The following is a 22,481-nucleotide window of genomic DNA, read 5'->3' as shown; positions in this document are numbered from 1 at the left end:
TATCATGAGCATGTGACAAATAACATGGTTGACATGTTATCATGAGCATGTGACAAATAACATGGTTGACATGTTATCATGAGCATGTGACAAATAACATGGTTGACATGTTATCATGAACATGTGACACATAACATGGTTGACATGTTATCATGAGCATGTGACAAATAACATGGTTGACATGTTGTGTTGACAGCATGACTTCCAAGCTGCATCATTTGCCGTCGTCATATTTTTCAGGAATGGAGTCTGATGATTCCGGTGAGGAGCAGGTCGGTTATAAAGATGCTCTTAACAGTAAACACAGCACAACAACGCAGGAGAACGGACAGTGGCAGCGCAGGTGAGACGGCTTGCTGTTACACAGTCAAATACCAGTGTTCATTTAATGCAGCCTAAGTTAATTACAAATAAAACACGTTGTTTATGAGCCACTCATAGTTGTGTTTGAATGTGAACCAGGGAAGCCCTGCCTGCTCAGATGATGTCCAGAAACAACTTCAGCGTGTGGAACATGCTGAAGAAATGTATGGGCATGGTGAGTAGCACAACCTAACAGAACACTAATGCACACACATCTACTTCAGTGTCCATGACAAACCAAAGTTCAACATAAATAATAAGGCCTGCACACTGGTCAGATGCTCCACTTTGTTTTATTGCGCTCAATGTTTCGATCACCAGTAATGAAAAAACATCACATGGATGTACCTGGGACGTATCCTCAGTGTTGTAGCCTGGGGTCATCAGGTGTTTCGGGTCTCGCAACAACATACGCCCTCGCCCAGGTGACCCAGCCAGGGGTTGATCAAGCCCGACTTAACGTCCCAGTAGCTACTGTACCCACAGTCAGTCCTCTTAGGGTAAGACAGGGCCACTCAGTCCGCTTCTCCGGAACTACTCTGCCGGGGCCGGGGGAGAGGAGAGGCTCTGGCACGTGGAGGGACTAGGCTCTGTAGATGGCCTCCTGGCCGGGCTCCTCCTCCGTCTCACCAGGTTCAGGACCTGAGCGTTGCACCAGACTCCCCCCGTTGCAAACATTTCATTCTGGCGAGATGGTTAGCTGTACCCTGGTGGTACTGCAGTACAGGCTCCACGTGCGGCTTGCCTGAAAGGTCCTCCTTAAAGGCCTCACCGTGGATTTGTTGGGCTTTTTCCTCGCGGAAGACACAAGCTGGGGCGCTAACCCAGATGTTATTCCTAATGAAGATATGAGGATGTAAACATTGAGCACAATGAAACAAAGCGGAACATCTAACCAGTGTGCAAACCTTATGATGTTGTATGAGTACCACAATCACAACCTACCACATATATACTGCCCTGCCAAGCCAAAGTGCAGTAACTACGAAAAAGAAAATTACTGAAAAATGGGTTTAAAAGTGATTCAACTGGTCTGCCAAATGAGATATCAGCATACATGTGATATTACACTAATTGTACATCTGTTCTTGAGGTAATTGTTTATCCCCCAAAATCACAAAGGCTAATTTGACCTTTGGGATGCACCAATAAGTCGGTGTGTCGAAAAACATAGTTACTGCACTTTAGCTTGGCAGGGCAGCATACATGTACCAGAACGTATCACAACCTGCCAGAATCACTGAAATACTGTGCAATCACTTTTTATGAGAAAAGAAAAACACACTTTAAGAAATTGTATTTCTTTCATTTCTAGTTAGCTGTATTAACTTGAACTTTGATTGTGTTAATGGCTGAAAAAGTGAAAATGTTTCTGTCTATATCCTGTTCAAGATGAGTCAAAAACAAATGTATTTTTCAGACTTTGTCTGGCTATAGAGAAACTACAAGTGTAAACATTCAAATCCAATGAATATATATACATATTTTCACAGCTTATTTAAGAGGCAATGTAGTGGATAAAAGCAAAGCATATACGCATGCTGTAATGAGGGATTGCACATTTCACTGCAATGGCGCTGTAATATCCTTTAAATATCATATAGAAACCCCTCCCTTTATTATCACCTAATTATGTCATCTATTTGTGACTTTGTGTGACTTTGTGTGACTGTCCTTTTGTTGTGGTCACACACAGGAGCTGTCCAAAATAGCAATGCCAGTGTCCTTCAACGAGCCTTTGAGTTTCCTTCAGAGACTGTCTGAGTACATGGAGCACACCCAGCTCATCCTCAAGGCCTGCTCCCAGCCTGACTCCATAGAACGCATGAAGGTACAAGTTCAACACTACATCACTGTCTGACTCCATAGAACGCATGAAGGTTCAACACTACATCACTGTCTGACTCCATAGAACATTGGTTCTCAAAGTGGGGTCCGGGGACCCCCAGGGGTACTTGAGGGGGTTCCAGGGGGTCCCCAGCTAAATGATGGACAGGAACCAAATGGACCCTTATGTGTCTGTAACTCTGAGAGTGTACAAATGGAACCAAATGGACCCTAACGGGTCCATTTGGTTCCATTTGTACACTCTCAGAGTTAAATTAACATTGGTTTTACAATGTGAATTGAGGTCCCAGAGGTATAAATGCCATTAAATGGGGGTCCGTAGCCTAATGCATGTCAAACTGGGGGTCCTTGGAATTAAAATGGTTGAGAATCACTGCTAGAGAGCCGTAAAAACCTTCTCTTATTGGGGTCCCTGGCTTATCTTTTCAAATGGGGGTCGGTGGGGTAATAAGTGTCAATTAGGGGGTCCTTGACATGAAAAAGTTTGAGAACCACTGCTATAGAACACATGAAGGTACAGCAGCAACACTACATGTTATAATGAATTGGGTTAAAGATGCCACTTTGCCTCTAGACACACACACCCCTAGATTCATTCATATATTTTCTTTTTCTTTTTCTGCTTCCAAAAACTCTACATTGTGTTTGATTGAGTACTTTAGGACAGAGAATGAATTATAGATGGAGCATTACTCACCTGTCTCTTGCTTTCCTAAAACCCTATCCCTAAGGGAGACGCCAGCCACCAGGCTGAGAAAACACATTTCAGCCGCTTGTATCCGTAGTCTTATTCTTTGGGTCATGACCCCACACTTCATGACCATACTGTGGGTGAGATTAGGAACAAACATTGTCCGGTATATGGAGAGCTTTGCCTTCTGGCAGTGTTGATTTTGACAGCAAATTTTCATTTAGTTTTTGTCATATTTTAGTCATCGGAAATGTTTTAGTGTTAGTCTAGATTTAGTCGACTAAAATGTATGTCGGCGGTGCCTTGATGGCGTCGTGATGGCTGATTTTCCACTTGGTTGCATGCTGAAAATAGCAGATCTACAAGCTCACAACGCGTCGTGGTGCGACGCGTTGTGAGCTTGTAGATCTGCTATTTTCAGAGCGTAACACCCGAGCGCAACCAAACATAAAATGACTTGTCTTTTAGTTGTACTGGATCTCTTTTCCACTAGATCCCTCACTGACATTTTAGTCTAGTTTTTATTTGTTGACGAAATTGTCAATATATGCCCCATATAACGCCCCATGCTGACACGGGCTGCCCCAGCCTGTAGGAATACATGCAATGGCTATTATCACCCTCCTCCCCGCCCGGCGTCCCTCCCCCGAAACACGGGCCAATTGTGTTCATGTAGAGACGCTCAAAAAGGCGGATTCACCGCTGTAGATTTTGAACACCAAAAGTCTTCATTTACCAAATGCCTCTTCAACATATCAACCTGCCCTAAACATACCTCTACTGAGACGTGTCCTGTCCACCGTCTGTCTCTGTGTGACCAGGGCTCATCAATATGTCCCTACAGCCACCGTCTGTCTCTGTGTGACCAGGGCTCATCACTATGTCCCTCTACACCCACTGTCTGTCTCTGTGTGACCAGGGCTCATCACTATGTCCCTCTACACCCACTGTCTGTCTCTGTGTGACCAGGGCTCATCAATATGTCCTTACACCCACTGTCTGTCTCTGTGTGACCAGGGCTCATCAATATGTCCCTACGACTTGTTCTTGTCCGTGGCAAATTTTAGATTTTGTTTTTTACACACCATTATAATAAAGACCCAATTACTGAACGTCAAGTCTCCAGGTTTTCTTCATAATATGTATGACACTGATTTACTATGACACTATGGCATATTAGGAGTCCACCAGTACAGTGGTTCTCAAATGTTTTATTTGCAAGGACCCCCTTAACTCTCAGAGTTACACACATGTTATGGTCATTCAGGGCTAGCTTTTTATGTGTTTCTGTTAACACATCGTGTGCCAAACACGGTCTGAACCGTGTTTTCGGTCTTTTCGTTTTTTTTTCTCGTTTTTTCCCACACAGGAAAGGCTGGAGCAGCTCTGGAATCACCCACGGTGATTCTGAGAAGGAAGGGCCTTATAGATCACCGTGCCAAAAAACATGGCTCCCCATCCGCTTCCGTTCTATCTCCTCCTCTAAAACCCCTATAATTCCGAAACCTTTTACGTTGGGGAAAACGACTCATTTTGTATGCGCGATCGCTCCGCCATTGTGACCCGCGTGAAAGATGTTATCGTTCCAGGCGTTAGCCAGGACCATCGTGCAAAATGCACGCATGCTTTGTTTCACATGGAATGCTCGTCGTGGAGTCTACAGCTTAAACAGCGCCGCGCAGCTCAACGGTGAGATTTCTGGCACAGAACGTAATCCGTTATTATAAAATTCTGGCACCGAATGTGTTAATATTATTTTCACTCATTTTGTATGTCCGTGGCAAAAAATGACAATTTGACAAAAATGTCCACCACAAGCCAGCATGGTGATGAACCCTGTGTTGTCTCTGTGTGACAGTTTGTTGTCTCTGTGTGACAGTTTGTTGTTTTTGTGTGTGACAGTTTGTTGTTTTTGTGTGTGACAGTTTGTTGTTTTTTTGTGTGACAGTTTGTTGTTTTTGTGTGACAGTTTGTTGTTTTTGTGTGACAGTTTGTTGTCTCTGTGTGACAGTTTGTTGTTTTTGTGTGACAGTTTGTTGTTTGTGTGTGACAGTTTGTTGTTTGTGTGTGACAGTTTGTTGTTTGTGTGTGACAGTTTGTTGTTTGTGTGTGACAGTTTGTTGTTTGTGTGTGACAGTTTGTTGTTTGTGTGTGACAGTTTGTTGTTTGTGTGTGACAGTTTGTTGTTTGTGTGTGACAGTTTGTTGTTTTTGTGTGACAGTTTGTTGTCTTTGTGTGACAGTTTGTTGTTTTTGTGTGACAGTTTGTTGTCTCTGTGTGACAGTTTGTTGTCTCTGTGTGACAGTTTGTTGTCTTTGTGTGACAGTTTGTTGTCTCTGTGTGACAGTTTGTTGTTTGTGTGTGACAGTTTGTTGTTTGTGTGTGACAGTTTGTTGTTTTTGTGTGACAGTTTGTTGTCTTTGTGTGACAGTTTGTTGTCTCTGTGTGACAGTTTGTTGTCTCTGTGTGACAGTTTGTTGTCTCTGTGTGACAGTTTGTTGTCTCTGTGTGACAGTTTGTTGTCTCTGTGTGACAGTTTGTTGTCTTTGTGTGACAGTTTGTTGTTTTTGTGTGACAGTTTGTTGTCTCTGTGTGACAGTTTGTTGTTTTTGTGTGACAGTTTGTTGTCTTTGTGTGACAGTTTGTTGTTTTTGTGTGACAGTTTGTTGTCTCTGTGTGACAGTTTGTTGTCTCTGTGTGACAGTTTGTTGTTTTTTTGTGACAGTTTGTTGTCTCTGTGTGACAGTTTGTTGTCTCTGTGTGACAGTTTGTTGTTTTTTTGTGACAGTTTGTTGTCTCTGTGTGACAGTTTGTTGTTTTTGTGTGACAGTTTGTTGTCTCTGTGTGACAGTTTGTTGTCTCTGTGTGACAGTTTGTTGTCTCTGTGTGACAGTTTGTTGTTTTTGTGTGACAGTTTGTTGTCTCTGTGTGTGACAGTTTGTTGTTTTTGTGTGACAGTTTGTTGTCTCTGTGTGACAGTTTGTTGTCTCTGTGTGACAGTTTGTTGTCTCTGTGTGTGACAGTTTGTTGTTTTTGTGTGACAGTTTGTTGTTTTTGTGTGACAGTTTGTTGTCTCTGTGTGACAGTTTGTTGTCTCTGTGTGACAGTTTGTTGTCTCTGTGTGACAGTTTGTTGTCTCTGTGTGACAGTTTGTTGTTTTTGTGTGACAGTTTGTTGTCTCTGTGTGACAGTTTGTTGTTTTTGTGTGACAGTTTGTTGTCTCTGTGTGACAGTTTGTTGTTTTTGTGTGACAGTTTGTTGTCTTTGTGTGACAGTTTGTTGTTTTTGTGTGACAGTTTGTTGTCTCTGTGTGACAGTTTGTTGTTTTTGTGTGACAGTTTGTTGTCTCTGTGTGACAGTTTGTTGTCTCTGTGTGACAGTTTGTTGTCTCTGTGTGACAGTTTGTTGTTTTTGTGTGACAGTTTGTTGTCTCTGTGTGACAGTTTGTTGTTTTTGTGTGACAGTTTGTTGTCTTTGTGTGACAGTTTGTTGTCTCTGTGTGACAGTTTGTTGTTTTTGTGTGACAGTTTGTTGTCTTTGTGTGACAGTTTGTTGTCTCTGTGTGACAGTTTGTTGTTTTTGTGTGACAGTTTGTTGTTTTTGTGTGACAGTTTGTTGTCTCTGTGTGACAGTTTGTTGTCTTTGTGTGACAGTTTGTTGTCTCTGTGTGACAGTTTGTTGTCTCTGTGTGACAGTTTGTTGTTTTTGTGTGACAGTTTGTTGTCTCTGTGTGACAGTTTGTTGTCTCTGTGTGACAGTTTGTTGTTTTTGTGTGACAGTTTGTTGTCTCTGTGTGACAGTTTGTTGTCTCTGTTTGACAGTTTGTTGTCTCTGTGTGACAGTTTGTTGTCTCTGTGTGACAGTTTGTTGTTTTTGTGTGACAGTTTGTTGTCTCTGTGTGACAGTTTGTTGTCTCTGTGTGACAGTTTGTTGTTTTTTTGTGACAGTTTGTTGTCTCTGTGTGACAGTTTGTTGTTTTTGTGTGACAGTTTGTTGTCTCTGTGTGACAGTTTGTTGTCTCTGTGTGACAGTTTGTTGTTTTTTTGTGACAGTTTGTTGTCTCTGTGTGACAGTTTGTTGTTTTGGTGTGACAGTTTGTTGTCTCTGTGTGACAGTTTGTTGTCTCTGTGTGACAGTTTGTTGTCTTTGTGTGACAGTTTGTTGTCTCTGTGTGACAGTTTGTTGTCTCTGTGTGACAGTTTGTTGTTTTTGTGTGACAGTTTGTTGTCTCTGTGTGACAGTTTGTTGTCTCTGTGTGACAGTTTGTTGTCTCCGTGTGACAGTTTGTTGTTTTTGTGTGACAGTTTGTTGTCTCTGTGTGACAGTTTGTTGTCTCTGTGTGACATTTTGTTGTTTTTGTGTGACAGTTTGTTGTCTCCGTGTGACAGTTTGTTGTTTTTGTGTGACAGTTTGTTGTCTTTGTGTGACAGTTTGTTGTTTTTGTGTGACAGTTTGTTGTCTCTGTGTGACAGTTTGTTGTCTCTGTGTGACAGTTTGTTGTTTTTGTGTGACAGTTTGTTGTCTCTGTGTGACAGTTTGTTGTCTCTGTGTGACAGTTTGTTGTTTTTTTGTGACAGTTTGTTGTCTCTGTCTGACAGTTTGTTGTCTCTGTGTGACAGTTTGTTGTCTTTGTGTGACAGTTTGTTGTCTCTGTGTGACAGTTTGTTGTCTCTGTGTGACAGTTTGTTGTTTTTGTGTGACAGTTTGTTGTCTCTGTGTGACAGTTTGTTGTCTCTGTGTGACAGTTTGTTGTTTTTGTGTGACAGTTTGTTGTCTCTGTGTGACAGTTTGTTGTTTTTGTGTGACAGTTTGTTGTCTCTGTGTGACAGTTTGTTGTCTCTGTGTGACAGTTTGTTGTCTCTGTGTGACAGTTTGTTGTCTCTGTGTGACAGTTTGTTGTCTCTGTGTGACAGTTTGTTGTCTTTGTGTGACAGTTTGTTGTCTCTGTGTGACAGTTTGTTGTCTCTGTGTGACAGTTTGTTGTTTTTGTGTGACAGTTTGTTGTCTCTGTGTGACAGTTTGTTGTCTCTGTGTGACAGTTTGTTGTTTTTGTGTGACAGTTTGTTGTCTCTGTGTGACAGTTTGTTGTTTTTGTGTGACAGTTTGTTGTCTCTGTGTGACAGTTTGTTGTTTTTGTGTGACAGTTTGTTGTCTCTGTGTGACAGTTTGTTGTTTTTGTGTGACAGTTTGTTGTCTCTGTGTGACAGTTTGTTGTTTTTGTGTGACAGTTTGTTGTCTCTGTGTGACAGTTTGTTGTTTTTGTGTGACAGTTTGTTGTCTCTGTGTGACAGTTTGTTGTTTTTGTGTGACAGTTTGTTGTCTCTGTGTGACAGTTTGTTGTCTCTGTGTGACAGTTTGTTGTCTCCGTGTGACAGTTTGTTGTTTTTGTGTGACAGTTTGTTGTCTTTGTGTGACAGTTTGTTGTTTTTGTGTGACAGTTTGTTGTCTCTGTGTGACAGTTTGTTGTTTTTTTGTGACAGTTTGTTGTCTCTGTGTGACAGTTTGTTGTCTCTGTGTGACAGTTTGTTGTTTTTTTGTGACAGTTTGTTGTCTCTGTGTGACAGTTTGTTGTTTTTGTGTGACAGTTTGTTGTCTCTGTGTGACAGTTTGTTGTCTCTGTGTGACAGTTTGTTGTCTCTGTGTGACAGTTTGTTGTTTTTGTGTGACAGTTTGTTGTCTCTGTGTGACAGTTTGTTGTCTCTGTGTGTGACAGTTTGTTGTTTTTGTGTGACAGTTTGTTGTCTCTGTGTGACAGTTTGTTGTCTCTGTGTGTGACAGTTTGTTGTCTCTGTGTGACAGTTTGTTGTTTTTGTGTGACAGTTTGTTGTCTCTGTGTGACAGTTTGTTGTCTCTGTGTGACAGTTTGTTGTTTTTGTGTGACAGTTTGTTGTCTCTGTGTGACAGTTTGTTGTTTTTGTGTGACAGTTTGTTGCAGCGTTCGCCGTCTCGTCCGTGGCGTCTCAGTGGGAGAGGACCGGAAAGCCGTTTAACCCTTTACTGGGAGAGACGTATGAACTCACAAGGTATTGAAAACAAATGTGTTGAGAATGAGTTCCTAAAACAGTTTGATTGATTGATGTTTTTATTGTCAAATATGCACCCACAGTACATAACCATGTATTTTTACATGACCATGTAAAGCATACATTAACCACTTTTAGCCATGGCTATTTGAAAATAGCTGATCTACAAGCTCACAACTGCAACGCGTTATGAGCTTGTAGATCTGCTATTTTCAAAGGAATTTCATACATTTGGAAACATGTGAAATGGGATAGTGTGCATAATGACTACTTTTACTTTTAGTACTTAAATATATTTTGACGCCAATATTGTTGTACTTTTACTTTTTTTTTTGTACTGTAATTTTTTACTTTAAGTACATTATTAATGTATTTTATTTTAACAGACTTTTATTTGTAACAGAGTATTTCTACATGGTGGTATCGATACTTTTACTCAAGTAAAGAATTTGAGTACTTTTTCCACCAACCACTGCTAGTAGGGTTACAGATGGTGCTTTTCACGTTGCAGGGAGGAGGAGGGCTACAGGCTGATCTCAGAGCAGGTGAGCCACCACCCTCCTGTCAGTGCCTTCCACGCTCAGTCCCTGAAGCAGGAGTTCGAGTTCCACGGATCCATCTACCCAAAGCTCAAGTTCTGGGGGAAGAGTGTGGAGGCCGAGCCCAGAGGAACCATGACGCTAGAGCTACTGAAGTGAGTCCTCTCTGTGTGTGTGTGTGTGTGTGTGTGTATGTGTGTGTGTGTGTGTGTGTGTGTGTGTGTGTGTGTGTGTGTGTGTGTGTGTGTGTGTGTGTGTGTGTGTGTGTGTGTGTGTGTGTGTGTGTGTGTGTGTGTGTGTGTGTGTGCGCATAAGGACTTATGGTGTTTTATAAACCCATGAGGGTTGGCCACTTTGTGTGCAGGACATGGAAATAAAATGATCTATCTACACACAGGTCCATGATCTTTTTTTCTAATTACTCTGAGAGTGTACAAAAGGGAACTTTTTGTTAAAAAGGTTAAAGTACTATATTGTGATAGTAATCATTGCTACAGAGTGTTTGTTGGGTCACATGGTCTCTCCAGCTCTTTAGTAAACACAATATAGTACATTTTCAGGTAGGTGACAACATTTAAGCCAGTGCATTGATCCATGTGGTTCTATTGATCAGTCAACACATGTATCAGTGCATTGATCCATGTGGTTCTATTGATCAGTCAACACATGTATCAGTGCATTGATCCATGTGGTTCTACTGATCACCAACACATGTATCAGTGCATTGATCCATGTGGTTCTATTGATCAGTCAACACATGTATCAGTGCATTGATCCATGTGGTTCTATTGATCAGTCAACACATGTATCAGTGCATTGATCCATGTGGTTCTATTGATCAGTCAACACATGTATCAGTGCATTGATCCATGTGGTTCTATTGATCAGTCAACACATGTATCAGTGCATTGATCCATGTGGTTCTACTGATCACCAACACATGTATCAGTGCATTGATCCATGTGGTTCTATTGATCAGTCAACACATGTATCAGTGCATTGATCCATGTGGTTCTATTGATCAGTCAACACATGTATCAGTGCATTGATCCATGTGGTTCTATTGATCAGTCAACACATGTATCAGTGCATTGATCCATGTGGTTCTATTGATCAGTCAACACATGTATCAGTGCATTGATCCATGTGGTTCTATTGATCAGTCAACACATGTATCAGTGCATTGATCCATGTGGTTCTACTGATCACCAACACATGTATCAGTGCATTGATCCATGTGGTTCTATTGATCAGTCAACACATGTATCAGTGCATTGATCCATGTGGTTCTATTGATCAGTCAACACATGTATCAGTGCATTGATCCATGTGGTTCTATTGATCAGTCAACACATGTATCAGTGCATTGATCCATGTGGTTCTACTGATCACCAACACATGTATCAGTGCATTGATCCATGTGGTTCTATTGATCAGTCAACACATGTATCAGTGCATTGATCCATGTGGTTCTATTGATCAGTCAACACATGTATCAGTGCATTGATCCATGTGGTTCTATTGATCAGTCAACACATGTATCAGTGCATTGATCCATGTGGTTCTATTGATCAGTCAACACATGTATCAGTGCATTGATCCATGTGGTTCTATTGATCAGTCAACACGTGTATCAGTGCATTGATCCATGTGGTTCTATCGTGTGAATTGACTTGCAGACACAAGGAGGCGTACACATGGACAAACCCAATGTGCTGTGTTCACATCCTGGGGAAAATGTGGATCGAGCAGTATGGCACTGTGGACCTGGTCAACCACAGGTAGGTACTACTTCTACTGTGTTGATTTCGTCGACTAAAACTATGATGACATTTTTTTTCACTGACGAAAACTAAATACAAACTAAGCTACAATGACTAAAACTAAGACTAAATATATTGACAATTTCGTCAACAGATAAAAACTAGACTAAAATGTCAGGGAGGGATGAGTGGAGAAGAGATCCAGTAGAACTAAAAGATAATTATTAATGTTATGCTTGGTTGCGTTCGGGTGTTGTGCTCTGTAAATAGCATATCTACAAGCTCACAACGCGTCGCAGCGCGACGCGTTGTGAGCTTGTAGATCGGCTATTTTCAGCATGCAACCAAGTGTGAAATCAGCCTTTACGACGCCATCAAGGCACCGCCAACATACATTTTAGTCGACTAAATCAACTGTAGATTTAGTCGACTATAATCTTATGATATTTAGTCGACTAAAACTAGACTAACAGTAAAACATTTCAGATGACTAAAATATGACTAAAACTAAATCAAGAGAGGTTTGTGTTGTGTTGTTAACTTGATGATGTAACTCAAAAGGTGGGCAAGGAATACAAAATACTTGACTAAAAGTTGATCATTCAAAGTTATGCTCCTCATTGACGTACAGTACATTGTACAGTGAAGCAAACAAAGATGGTTCTGACCATGTAGTAGAACATCACCAAACCCAGAACCCTTCAATGATGTCATTGTGTTGTTGGCATTGATCGGAACATATCAATAAAAACATATATTTCTGTTGAACCTTTAGGCTTTGTAAAGAAAGATTGCACAAGCTCGACACGTCGTGAGCTTGTAGATCAACTATTTACACCATTTTTCAACAGATTGATTTATACCGATGCATGGAAACGATTCTGACGTTTATGCAAAGGTGTTTACGATCATCTGAAATAATTGCGATCATGCGATGATGTAATAGAGACAGACCTAACCAGGTGTGTGTGAGTGACAGGAGTGCTGCTGTGTTTCAGTACAGGAGAACGGTGTGTGCTGAACTTCAAGTCCTGTGGGATGTTTGGAAAAGAACTGCACAGAGTGGAGGGTTACATCCAAGACAAGAGGTAATGTTACATTATTTACATTTACATTTTCATTTGGGGGGGGGGCTTTGGATTTTATTTATTTTTACCCATTTTTAACAGTAAACAAACAGCTCTCCCAATTTATGAAAATAATTTGAAAGCTGTTCTGCCCTGAATTTATTCCTTAAAGTGCTGTTGAAGGTATAGGGTAAGTGATATTTTTTGGTAAACCTTTTTTGTTTTGTTAAAAAGGTTAAAGTACTATATTGTGATAGTAATCATTGCTACAAAGCGTTTGTTAGGTCACAGGAGTCTCTCCAGCTCTGTAGTAAACACAATATAGTACATTTTCAGGTAGGTGACAACATTTAAGCCAATCAGGAGAGAGCACTGAAAATACATTTTCTGTTTAATAAAGAGCTGGAGAGACATGGAGACTCCTTTTACTGAACAAACACTTTATAGTAATGAGTACTATCACAATATAGAGCTATTTAACACTGTTATTGAACAAACACTCTATAGCAATGATTACTATCACAATATAGAGCTATTTAACACTTATTTTAACCAAAGTAAATCCCTTACCCTACCTTTAAGTGATATTTAAAACAAAACCAAATCATCACAGCACTTTTCACGTTGGAAGTTTGTCCCTCTGTTGTTGCCGTAGCAAGAAGAAGCGCTGTGTGGTGTATGGGAAGTGGACAGAGTGTCTGTACTGTGTGGACCCCAAGACTTATGAAACACATAAGAAGACAGACAAGAAGACCGGGGACTCTAAAAAGCAGAGACAGGTGAGTAATGCTTCATTTAATGTATGATTCATACTCTGTCCTATTACCATGTCGCTCGTTCAAAATAGAAAATGGCCAATCTACAAGCTCACAAAGCGTTGCTTCTCAACGCGTTGTGAACTTGTAGATTCGCTATTTTTGGCGAGCGGCGCGGTCATAAGACCAAATGTAAATCAGCTGTAAGTGATATTCTTGGGTACTTAAAACAAAACAAAAATGGTTAAAAAGTTGAAGCTTCTATATTGTGATATTAATCATTGCTGTAGAGTGTTTATTTAGTAGCAGGGCTCTCTCCAGGTCTTTAATAAACACAAAAATACATTTTCAGTTTCAGTTTCATCCAATCATCACTTCCAATTTGACTTGTTTATCCTGTATGGGTTCTCTCTCCTGACTGGATAAAATTGGTATCCTGACCTGAAAATGTACTTTCTGTTTATTAAAGAGCTGGAGAGACAGGGAGACTCCTGTTACTGAACAAACACTCTATAGAGCACAGAAGTCCTGACGTCACTCGTTCATCCCCTGGATCGTAAAGTAATGTCTCTATGGAGAATAACATTGGGTCATCATAGAATCGTCTCATATAAGAATTGTGGTCCAAAAATAAACAAACTGTCTCAGCGATATTGTCAGGGAGGAGGTTCTGTATCGTTTATGATAGTCAGTCACTTATATTTGATACAGTCTGTTTCTGGCGAAAATGTAACTAATTCGGCGGAAGTAACATTATCGTTTTCTGATGCTTCATATCCATAAGAGTCAAACCACCAGGTCATTTGTTTATTTTTGGAACACAGTTCTTATTTGACGTGATATTAAACACGTCTATGGGGATTCAGAACGGGGTGGAAAACCGCGAACCAGGTAGGATGTGTAAATTACGTCAGACTTCTGTACTCTATAGCAATGATGACTATGAGAGTAGAGCTATTTAACACATATTTGAACCAAAAGGAAAAAAAAGAAATCACGTACAGCACCTTTCTAAGACTCAGATGTGTGTTGTGATACTAACTCACTAACAGTGTTCTTCCCAGGGTTCTGCTCTCCTCTTTCAAAGCTCTGTAAACTGTGTGTTTGTCACTGATGGTTGTGTTTTCTCAAACATGTGTGCACTTATGTTTTTCTTTCACGTTAACATGCATTAACAGGCATTAGATGAAGGTAAGGTCCAGTGTGTTTCATATGGTATGCCTTTATGTAGTGCACTCCTGTTGTTAGGGATGGGAAATGATAGCAATAATGCCATTAGCCATTCTACGTATTGATCCGATTTTTTTTATCGATTCACAGATTGATTTCTTATGGATTTTTCAGTGTGGAAAACGTATAGACCTGCAGAGGTTGTTTCCTATCCTGGGGAGGACATAAAAAATGACGGCAGCTAATTTTTTGCTGCTTTAACCCATTAAGACCTGGAACTGTGTCATTTTTAGATTTGAGCTAAAAAGCATTATTTTACACTTTGGGCTATTCAAAAATAGCAGATCTACAAGCTCATAGCGCGGCACCGAGTGCCGCGCTACGAGCTTGTAGATCTGCTATTTTTGAAAAATCGTGAAAATGTGTGCAAATCTTTGAATATATATTTTTTTAAAGCGAACATTTTTAGCTCAAATTTTTGCTTCTGGGGGTCCCTGGAACAAAATATTTTGATGGGGGTCCGCGGCCAAATACATATCATTTTAGGGGTCCTTGACATGATAAAGTTTGAGCACCACTGATATAGAAACATACGTTTTTCAGAATACTGTTGGGATTTAGGAGACACGTAGAATCGGCTTCAGGTCTCAATGGGTTAAAATGAATCCCAATGCATCTTATCTGTCTCTCCTCAGCAGCGTAGAGACGGCTAGACGCATGACATTGCAAACGTTCTACTGTCAGTATAAAACACGCCAGCGTTGATCAAAGAAATCGATACGTTTGTAAGCTTTGGAATCTTACGATTCCGGTTGTGGATTCCCATCCCTAATGCTGCGTTCACGCTGGCACAGCTACAGAGCTACAGGCTACCATTGGTTTTCAATGGGAGCCAGTGACATGAAGATACAAAGCTACGGGCTACTATTGGTTTTCAATGGGAGCCAGCCACACAAACAAAACTACCTTTTTGAAGCTCCTACCAAATCTACAAAGCTACATACAGTCCAAGTTGAGCTGGCTTCAACTGCAGCTACGAAAGCTGTTGTTCAACCATTTTCTCACCTTCTCTCTTCACACAATTCCTGCCTGTAATGGAAGGAAACGTCATTATTTCATGTCAGCCAGTTCTGTGTTTTTTTTTAATCCCTTAACCCTTTAAGACCGGGAACGCATCTGTGTCATTTTAGATTTTAGCTGCAGTATAACCATTATTTTATACTTTGGCTATTAAAAAAATAGCAGATCTACAAGCTCATAGCGCGGCACAGAGTGCCGCGCTATGAGCTTGTAGATCTGCTATTTTTGAAAAGTCGTGAGAATTTGTGCAAATCAAAATTATCCCCAAAATGATATGTATTTGGCCGCGGACCCCCATCTGAAAATACGTTGTTCCAGGGACCCCCCAGAAGCAAAGATTTGAGTGCAAAATGTTCGCTTAACACATTGAGTGCCAAAAACGGTCCGGACCGTTTTTCATAATCCAAACGAGGTGTGCCAAAAACGGTTATGACCATTTTTGGGCAAAAATATGAAAAAGAAAAAAAAAAATCAATTTTTTTTTTTCCTTCACAGCACCAGGAGATATGATTTTTCGAAGATTTAGACTCCAATCCACTTCCTGGTTAACTTATGACTTCAAAAACATATATCTCGGCTCCTGTGTACTTTTCTTTTTTAGTATGTATTTTCGACTATTTTCAACTGGCTGCAACTATGGAACGGATTACCGAATGTTTTTAATGTTTTTCCCCAGATTGTACGAGACCCCTGTGTGTGTAATGAGGGGATCACCGTGAGGACGGTGATCACTGAAAATATTTTGTGACTACTTGAAAAAGGTCCAAAAATGGTTAAAAATCCAGGCACTGGAGGTACCCTGTTTTGAAAAACCCCTGGCACTCAATGTGTTAAAAAAAATATATATATAATATATATTCAAAGATTTGCACACATTTTCACGATCTTTCTAAAATGCGATGGCACCTAGTGCCGCGCTATAAGCTTGTAGATCTGCTAGTCAAATTAGTCAAATTATAAGATAATGGTTAAAGTGGTCACACAGATGCGTTCCCGGTCTTAATGGGTTCATATTATTGTGGCTCGTCGGACGCCTGCTTGGCATCAAGCGGGCAGCATGGTGATCATCAACACTTCAGCAGCCACTCGCCCAGAGATTTGCTACGTAGCTTTGTATCTTCGTGTAGCTGCCACCGTGAACGCAGCTCCTGTAACTAGTGTCTATAGGTCAGTGGTTCTCAAACTTTTTCATGTCAAGGACCCCCAAATTGACACTTATTACCCCGCGGACCCCCATTTCAAAAGATAAGCCAGGGACCCCCATAAGAGAAGATTTTTTCACGGCTCTAGCAGTGATTCTCAACCATTTTAATTTCAAGGACCCCCAGTTTGACTTGCATTAGGGCTACGGACCCCCATTTAATGGCATTTCTATCACTTGGTCCGCAATTTATATTGTAAAATCTATGCTAATGTAACTCTGAGAGTGTACAAATGGAACCAAATGGACCGTTAGGGTCCATTTGGTTCCATTTGTACACTCTCAGAGTTACAGCAACATAAGGTTCCATTTGGTTCCTAACTATCCAACATTTATCTGGGTACCCCCTGGAACCCACTCAAGGACCCCTGGGGGTCCCCGGACCCCACTTTGAGAACCAATGGTCTATATTTCCAGTGTATGACTGTTCATAATGCATTGTGCCTTCAGAGAGACAGCATCCTTCCCTCCTGTGTGTTGTACCGTATTTAAAGGACCATGATGCATCATAATCACACCATAAACCATGAGGTGGCTTTTTGTCCACTTGTTTGATCATGATGATGCATGTTTGTATGGATGTGTTTGTGTGTATCTGCGTGCGTGCGTGCGTGCGTGCGTGTGCGTGCGTGCGTGCGCGTGCGTGCGTGCGTGCGTGTGTGTGTGTGTGTGTGTGTGTGTGTGTGTGTGTGTGTGCGTGCGTGTGTGTGTGTGTGTGTGTGTGTGCGTGTAGGAACACAGTGCAGAAGGTGAGGACGGGTGTGAGCCTCCAGAGCTACAGGAAACGGTGACGGTGATACCAGGAAGTGCCTTACTGTGGAGGGTAACGCCACGCCCCGCCCACTCAGCAGAGGTACCAAACCTCAATCAAGCCAATCACATTTCTGTCTCTGTCATATGACAGGTCATTTTGACCGTGGCTGTGACCTTGACAGACACACACACACACACACACACACACACACACACACACACACACACACACACACACACACACACACACACACACACGCACACGCACAAAATAGGGCCACCAGGTTGAAAGGGATTAAGACCAAGGGGCCAGCTTGAGATTTTTACATTGACTCCAATAGGGAAGAGACAGTTCATATGAATGGCCTGTAGTTAAACTGTTTTACCCCTGCTGGTGTCAGAAATACTTTATTTTAACGCAAGCTGATGGGTTTTTGACAAACTTTAGACTAGATTTTCTTACCTTAATAAACATTGTCATAAACACTATATGCTTCCAGTCGCTAGTTTAAAGTCTCCTTTCAATCACCATGATATGCGTTTGGTAAATTATGGTCCCATTTATTCTAAAATTGACGATAAAGTAGGCTATTATCCATGAGGGGCGGGATGATTTGATTGACAAGCTACCCAACCAATAGCATTCTTTGGGGGTTGTTTTCCGGTTCCTGTTCCCGACGTGCTTTTGGGCTTATATTAGAGATGGAGGATTTCAAATTCCTGAACAATCGGCTTCATTTTCGCTCTGTAGAAACCAGAGGTCTGGCTTTGTCCATCTCTTTTATACAGTCTCTATGATTAAGACCAATTTCACCCTCTGGAAAAATGTCATTTTGTACTTTGGGATGATGTACAAGCCTAGCCTCATGTGGCCAGGTTGTTCTTTTGCCCCCCTGGTAGATTGGTCTGGTCCCAGGCTAGTACAAGCCTACATCCACTCCCTTGTTTACATTTTTTGGCAACTTAAGTAAAAGTATCAATACTGCAAGGCAGTGGCGTGCACAGACATTTTGAGGAGCAGGTGCTCAAGTAAATTATACTTTTTTTCGTTTACTTGGTCTGCTCTTTTTTCCCTCTACACCTATACCTCTTTGCCAAAAATAGCCGATCTACAAGCTCACAACGCCTCGCAGCGCGAGGCGTTGTGGGCTTGTAGATCTGCTATTTTTGGCTAAAGTTCTCCTCAGAAAAGGGATGCTAGGTTTCGAGTGGTTATGGTAAAAAGAAAAATCATATCACATAAAGATTTGGCGGACCCCCTGTAGTAACTCTGAGGACCCCCTGTTGAAGACCCCTGCTTTAAACTGGGAAAAAGAGGGCACTTCTGGTCAAGAGGGCAAAGGGCAGGTGCTCTAGCACCACCTAGAGTCTATCTGTGCACATCCCTGCTGTAAGGTAGAAATACTCCGTTACAAGTAAAAGTCCGGAATGCTAAATGTACTTTCTTTGTACTTACTTACTAGTTACTTTACACCCACTGGTTGTCAGACACGTAGTGTGCGACACGTGTCGCGTCAAAGCCTAAATTGGCCTTTAACCCGTTGTTGACCTTTGCTCCCGTCTTAGATGTATAACTTCAGCAGCTTTGCCTTGACGCTGAACGAGTTGGAGCCGGGCATGGAGAGACTGCTGCCCCCCACCGACTGCAGGCTGAGGCCTGACATCAGAGCCATGGAGGACGGAGACATAGGTGATGATGACCTCATCCTGACACAGCATGACCTCATCACCAGTGTTGATTTTGACAGCAGATTTAGTTTTAGTTTTAGTCATAGTCTTTTGAATAAAGTTCCATTTAGTTTTTGTCATATTTTAGTCATCTGAAATGTTTTACTGTTAGTCTAGTTTTTTGTTGCCACTGTCGCAAAATTGCTTGCTCCGGGTGGGATTGTGGGGTCTCTGCTCTACAGGTTAAGTGTCTTGAGACAACTTGTTGTGATTTGACACTTTAATAGAATTGAATTGAATTGAATTGAATTACCTTTGACACAGTAATACTCTTATTGTTTTTTTTTGCAGTATTAAAAAGGTCTTAAAAGTCCTTAAATTGTCACTATAAATACCCTGTATACACTTATACTCTATGTTGGTTTGTTTACTGTTGAGTGAGAAAACTTTTTTTGCACATTAAGCTCCATGTGTGATGTCATAGCTTATCATGTGTGATGTCATTACCTTATCATGTGTGATGTCATAGCTTATCATGTGTGATGTCATAGCTTATCATGTGTGATGTCATTGTCTTGTAGACACAGCCAGTGTGGAGAAGGAGAGGTTGGAGGAGAAACAGCGCTTTGCGCGTAAAGAACGCTCCAAGGATGAAGAGGAATGGTCCACCAGGTGGGTTTAATCAACTCCTATAAACCAGTCACTGAGAGTCTTCTATCACTAGAAACCACAGTCACTGAGAGTCTTCTATCACTAGAAACCACAGTCACTGAGAGTCTTCTATCACTAGAAACCACAGTCACTGAGAGTCTTCTATCACTAGAAACCACATCACTGAGAGTCTTCTATCACTAGAAACCACAGTCACTGAGAGTCCTCTATCACTAGAAACCACATCACTGAGAGTCTTCTATCACTAGAAACCACATCACTGAGAGTCTTCTATCACTAGAAACCACAGTCACTGAGAGTCTTCTATCACTAGAAACCACAGTCACTGAGAGTCTTTTATCACTAGAAACCACAGTCACTGAGAGTCTTCTATCACTAGAAACCACATCACTGAGAGTCTTCTATCACTAGAAACCACATCACTGAGAGTCTTCTATCACTAGAAACCACATCATTGAGAGTCTTCTATCACTAGAAACCACAGTCGCATCACAGAGATTTTAAATTGATCAGTGGTGTAAAGTCGCTAAGTACATTTACTCATTAGAACAGTCAGACATTAAGGCTAAAAGGGATAACACAAAAAAGTACTAATAAAGTATTCAATCAATAATATTATGATGATAATAATAACTAGAAAAAGTGCTCCTCGGAGCACAACTCTCCGCCAGAAGACTTGTGTTGGGACTGTTGGGAATGTTCTATCTGTATAAGTGTCCGATCCGTCCTGTCTGTATAAGTGTCCTATCCGTCTTGTCTGTATAAGTGTCCTATCCGTCCTGTCTATGTAAGTGTCCTATCCCTCCGGTCTGTGTAAGTGTCCTATCTGTCCATTTCTCAGCCATGTCAACTCAAAATCATGCTTGCTGGCTTGGGTGCTTAGCTGTTAACTAAGCATTTGTAGGATCGAGGCCTTCCCATCTAGAGAGGCTTTAGCTTAATTAAAGTATCTGCTTTGCATGCAGGATTGTTGGAACTGTCTTACCTCACTTTGAAAGAGGCACAGACTCTTTCAAAGTGACAGATGTATTTTATAGGCCGTTATACGTCACTAGCCAATCGGATCACACTATTTCACCGTATTGTCACGTGTCACGTGAGGCTTGACCAATGTTAGTCCCAGTTTCAGAAAGTGAAAACAAACTCTCCTGGCGGAGAGAAATAACATTAAATCAACATTACATACTCACCAGGAGACCCGTGTTAGATCCTGGATAGTGCATCATAAATGTTACAGATTTCATCTCAATGCTGTTCCTTCTCCTTCAGGTGGTTTCATCAGGGAACAAACCCTCACACAGGGTCTGAGGACTGGCTCTACACTGGAGGCTACTTTGAGAGGAGTAACGCCCAGTCCCACTGTCCCGACATCTATTGATCACCCCCCAGTACCCCCCCCCCCCCCCCACCGGACATACTGTATGTCACCTCACCATTTCTACACAACCTGTGAAAAAGCTTATGATTATATAGTATATATTAGAAATGGTTTATTTTGCAATTTTACAGTGCATTGATGATGACTAGTTTTTTACAGAGTTGAAACAATAATCTCTTTAGTTTTTAGAGTTGACTTTTAATTCAGACGACACACACACACACACACACACGCACACACACACACACACACACACACACACGCACACACACACACACACACATGCGCGCGCGCATAAGTGGCGTATTCTCGCACGTGGTCCGCTGTCCTCCTTCCCATTAGCCCAGGTCAGGGATGTCGTCTCGTTGTCGTCGCTGGGTTTTTGTAGAACGTTAAAGATGGTGGCCTCCAGAAGTCCAGAGTCGTACTGTGACTGTCTGTCACTGCTGTCAAATACTAAGTCGTCTCTCAAGCTATAAGACAACGATTCCACAATATTCTAATGCTGTACGGGGGGGGGGGGGGGGTCTTCAACGTTACAACGTGCGCTTTCTCAGCCACGTTATGACGGAAGCATGTGTACATTGTGAGAGGGAACTTGTCTGGAGAGACTAAATACTAAGCACTGTGGTTTTAGTTCAATATTTGAGCCACACTAGAAACATTAGGGTTTAAGATACTAGATCTACATGTACTGTGCACGTTAGGGCTGAGTGATATGACTTCCATTCAATATCAAGATTTTTTTTGAGATTTGCCTTTTCTTCACAAATGAGTTGTTAACCCATTAAGACCTGAGGCAATTCTTAAAAAATGTTTTCTAAATCCTAACAGTTTTTTGAAAAAAATCGGAGAAATATTTTTTCAAGATTTTTCAAAAATAGCAGATCTACAAGCTCATAGCGCGGCACTCGGTGCCGCGCTATGAGCTTGTAGATCTGCTATTTTTGAATAACCAAAGAAATCTAAAGTGACACAGATGCGTTCCAAGCCAAATTGATCCCTCCCCACACATTTCTGTGTGGTGTATGTATCCTACTGGCTCATCTACCAGTGAGGAGCCCCCACCAGGAGGACATAGAGCCTTCGTCCTACTCCTCCCGCCCAACACTCCCCGCTGACAGACTCCGCCCCCAGCTCCCTAGGGGCACGTGCAGTGCCAATTATCCCCCCCCCCCGAACACGGGCTAATTGTGTTCGTGTAGACGCTCCACAAAGCCGGATGCACCGCGGTGGATTCGAACCCTACACTCTGCGGTTTATGGGCAGGCACTTTACCACTGCGCCACCCGAGCTATAATCTTTTTTTAAATAAGTTGTGAGAATCGCTGATCCACGAGATCACAAGCTTGTGAGCTTGTAGATCTGCTATTTTCACTATTTTTGCTCACCGCCATTGTACAACGAAGTAATGTTTAATACAGGGCTGAAGTGGTTCATCAGACTGATCCATTTATTCGATTATAAAAACAAATCATGTTGATTCGTTCACATAAGAAATTAAAATATT

General features: G+C 41.5%; 1 protein-coding gene across 1 annotated transcript in view; it reads left to right on the top strand.

Moving 5' to 3' along the window:
* LOC311053803 (oxysterol-binding protein-related protein 2-like) overlaps window positions 1-21,812 on the top strand; it is a 25,051-nt gene extending 3,239 nt beyond the window's left edge. Inside the window, exons 3-14 of the mRNA XM_084069489.1 lie at window positions 241-343; window positions 463-538; window positions 2,060-2,194; window positions 8,828-8,925; window positions 9,437-9,619; window positions 11,144-11,245; window positions 12,226-12,315; window positions 12,950-13,073; window positions 17,234-17,353; window positions 18,820-18,943; window positions 19,503-19,593; window positions 20,863-21,812. Of these exons, the coding sequence (XP_083925615.1) occupies window positions 241-343; window positions 463-538; window positions 2,060-2,194; window positions 8,828-8,925; window positions 9,437-9,619; window positions 11,144-11,245; window positions 12,226-12,315; window positions 12,950-13,073; window positions 17,234-17,353; window positions 18,820-18,943; window positions 19,503-19,593; window positions 20,863-20,971 (1,355 nt within the window). The 3' untranslated portion in view covers window positions 20,972-21,812. The remainder of the gene's footprint in view (window positions 1-240; window positions 344-462; window positions 539-2,059; window positions 2,195-8,827; window positions 8,926-9,436; window positions 9,620-11,143; window positions 11,246-12,225; window positions 12,316-12,949; window positions 13,074-17,233; window positions 17,354-18,819; window positions 18,944-19,502; window positions 19,594-20,862) is intronic.
* Window positions 21,813-22,481: the final 669 nt, after the last annotated feature.

This window comes from Gymnoscopelus microlampas, assembly GCF_963454915.1.
Source record: "Gymnoscopelus microlampas genome assembly, chromosome: 10".
NCBI lineage: Eukaryota > Metazoa > Chordata > Actinopteri > Myctophiformes > Myctophidae > Gymnoscopelus > Gymnoscopelus microlampas.
The sequence above is the reverse complement of the archived record's forward strand: the minus strand, read 5'-3'. Positions and strand labels throughout refer to the sequence as shown.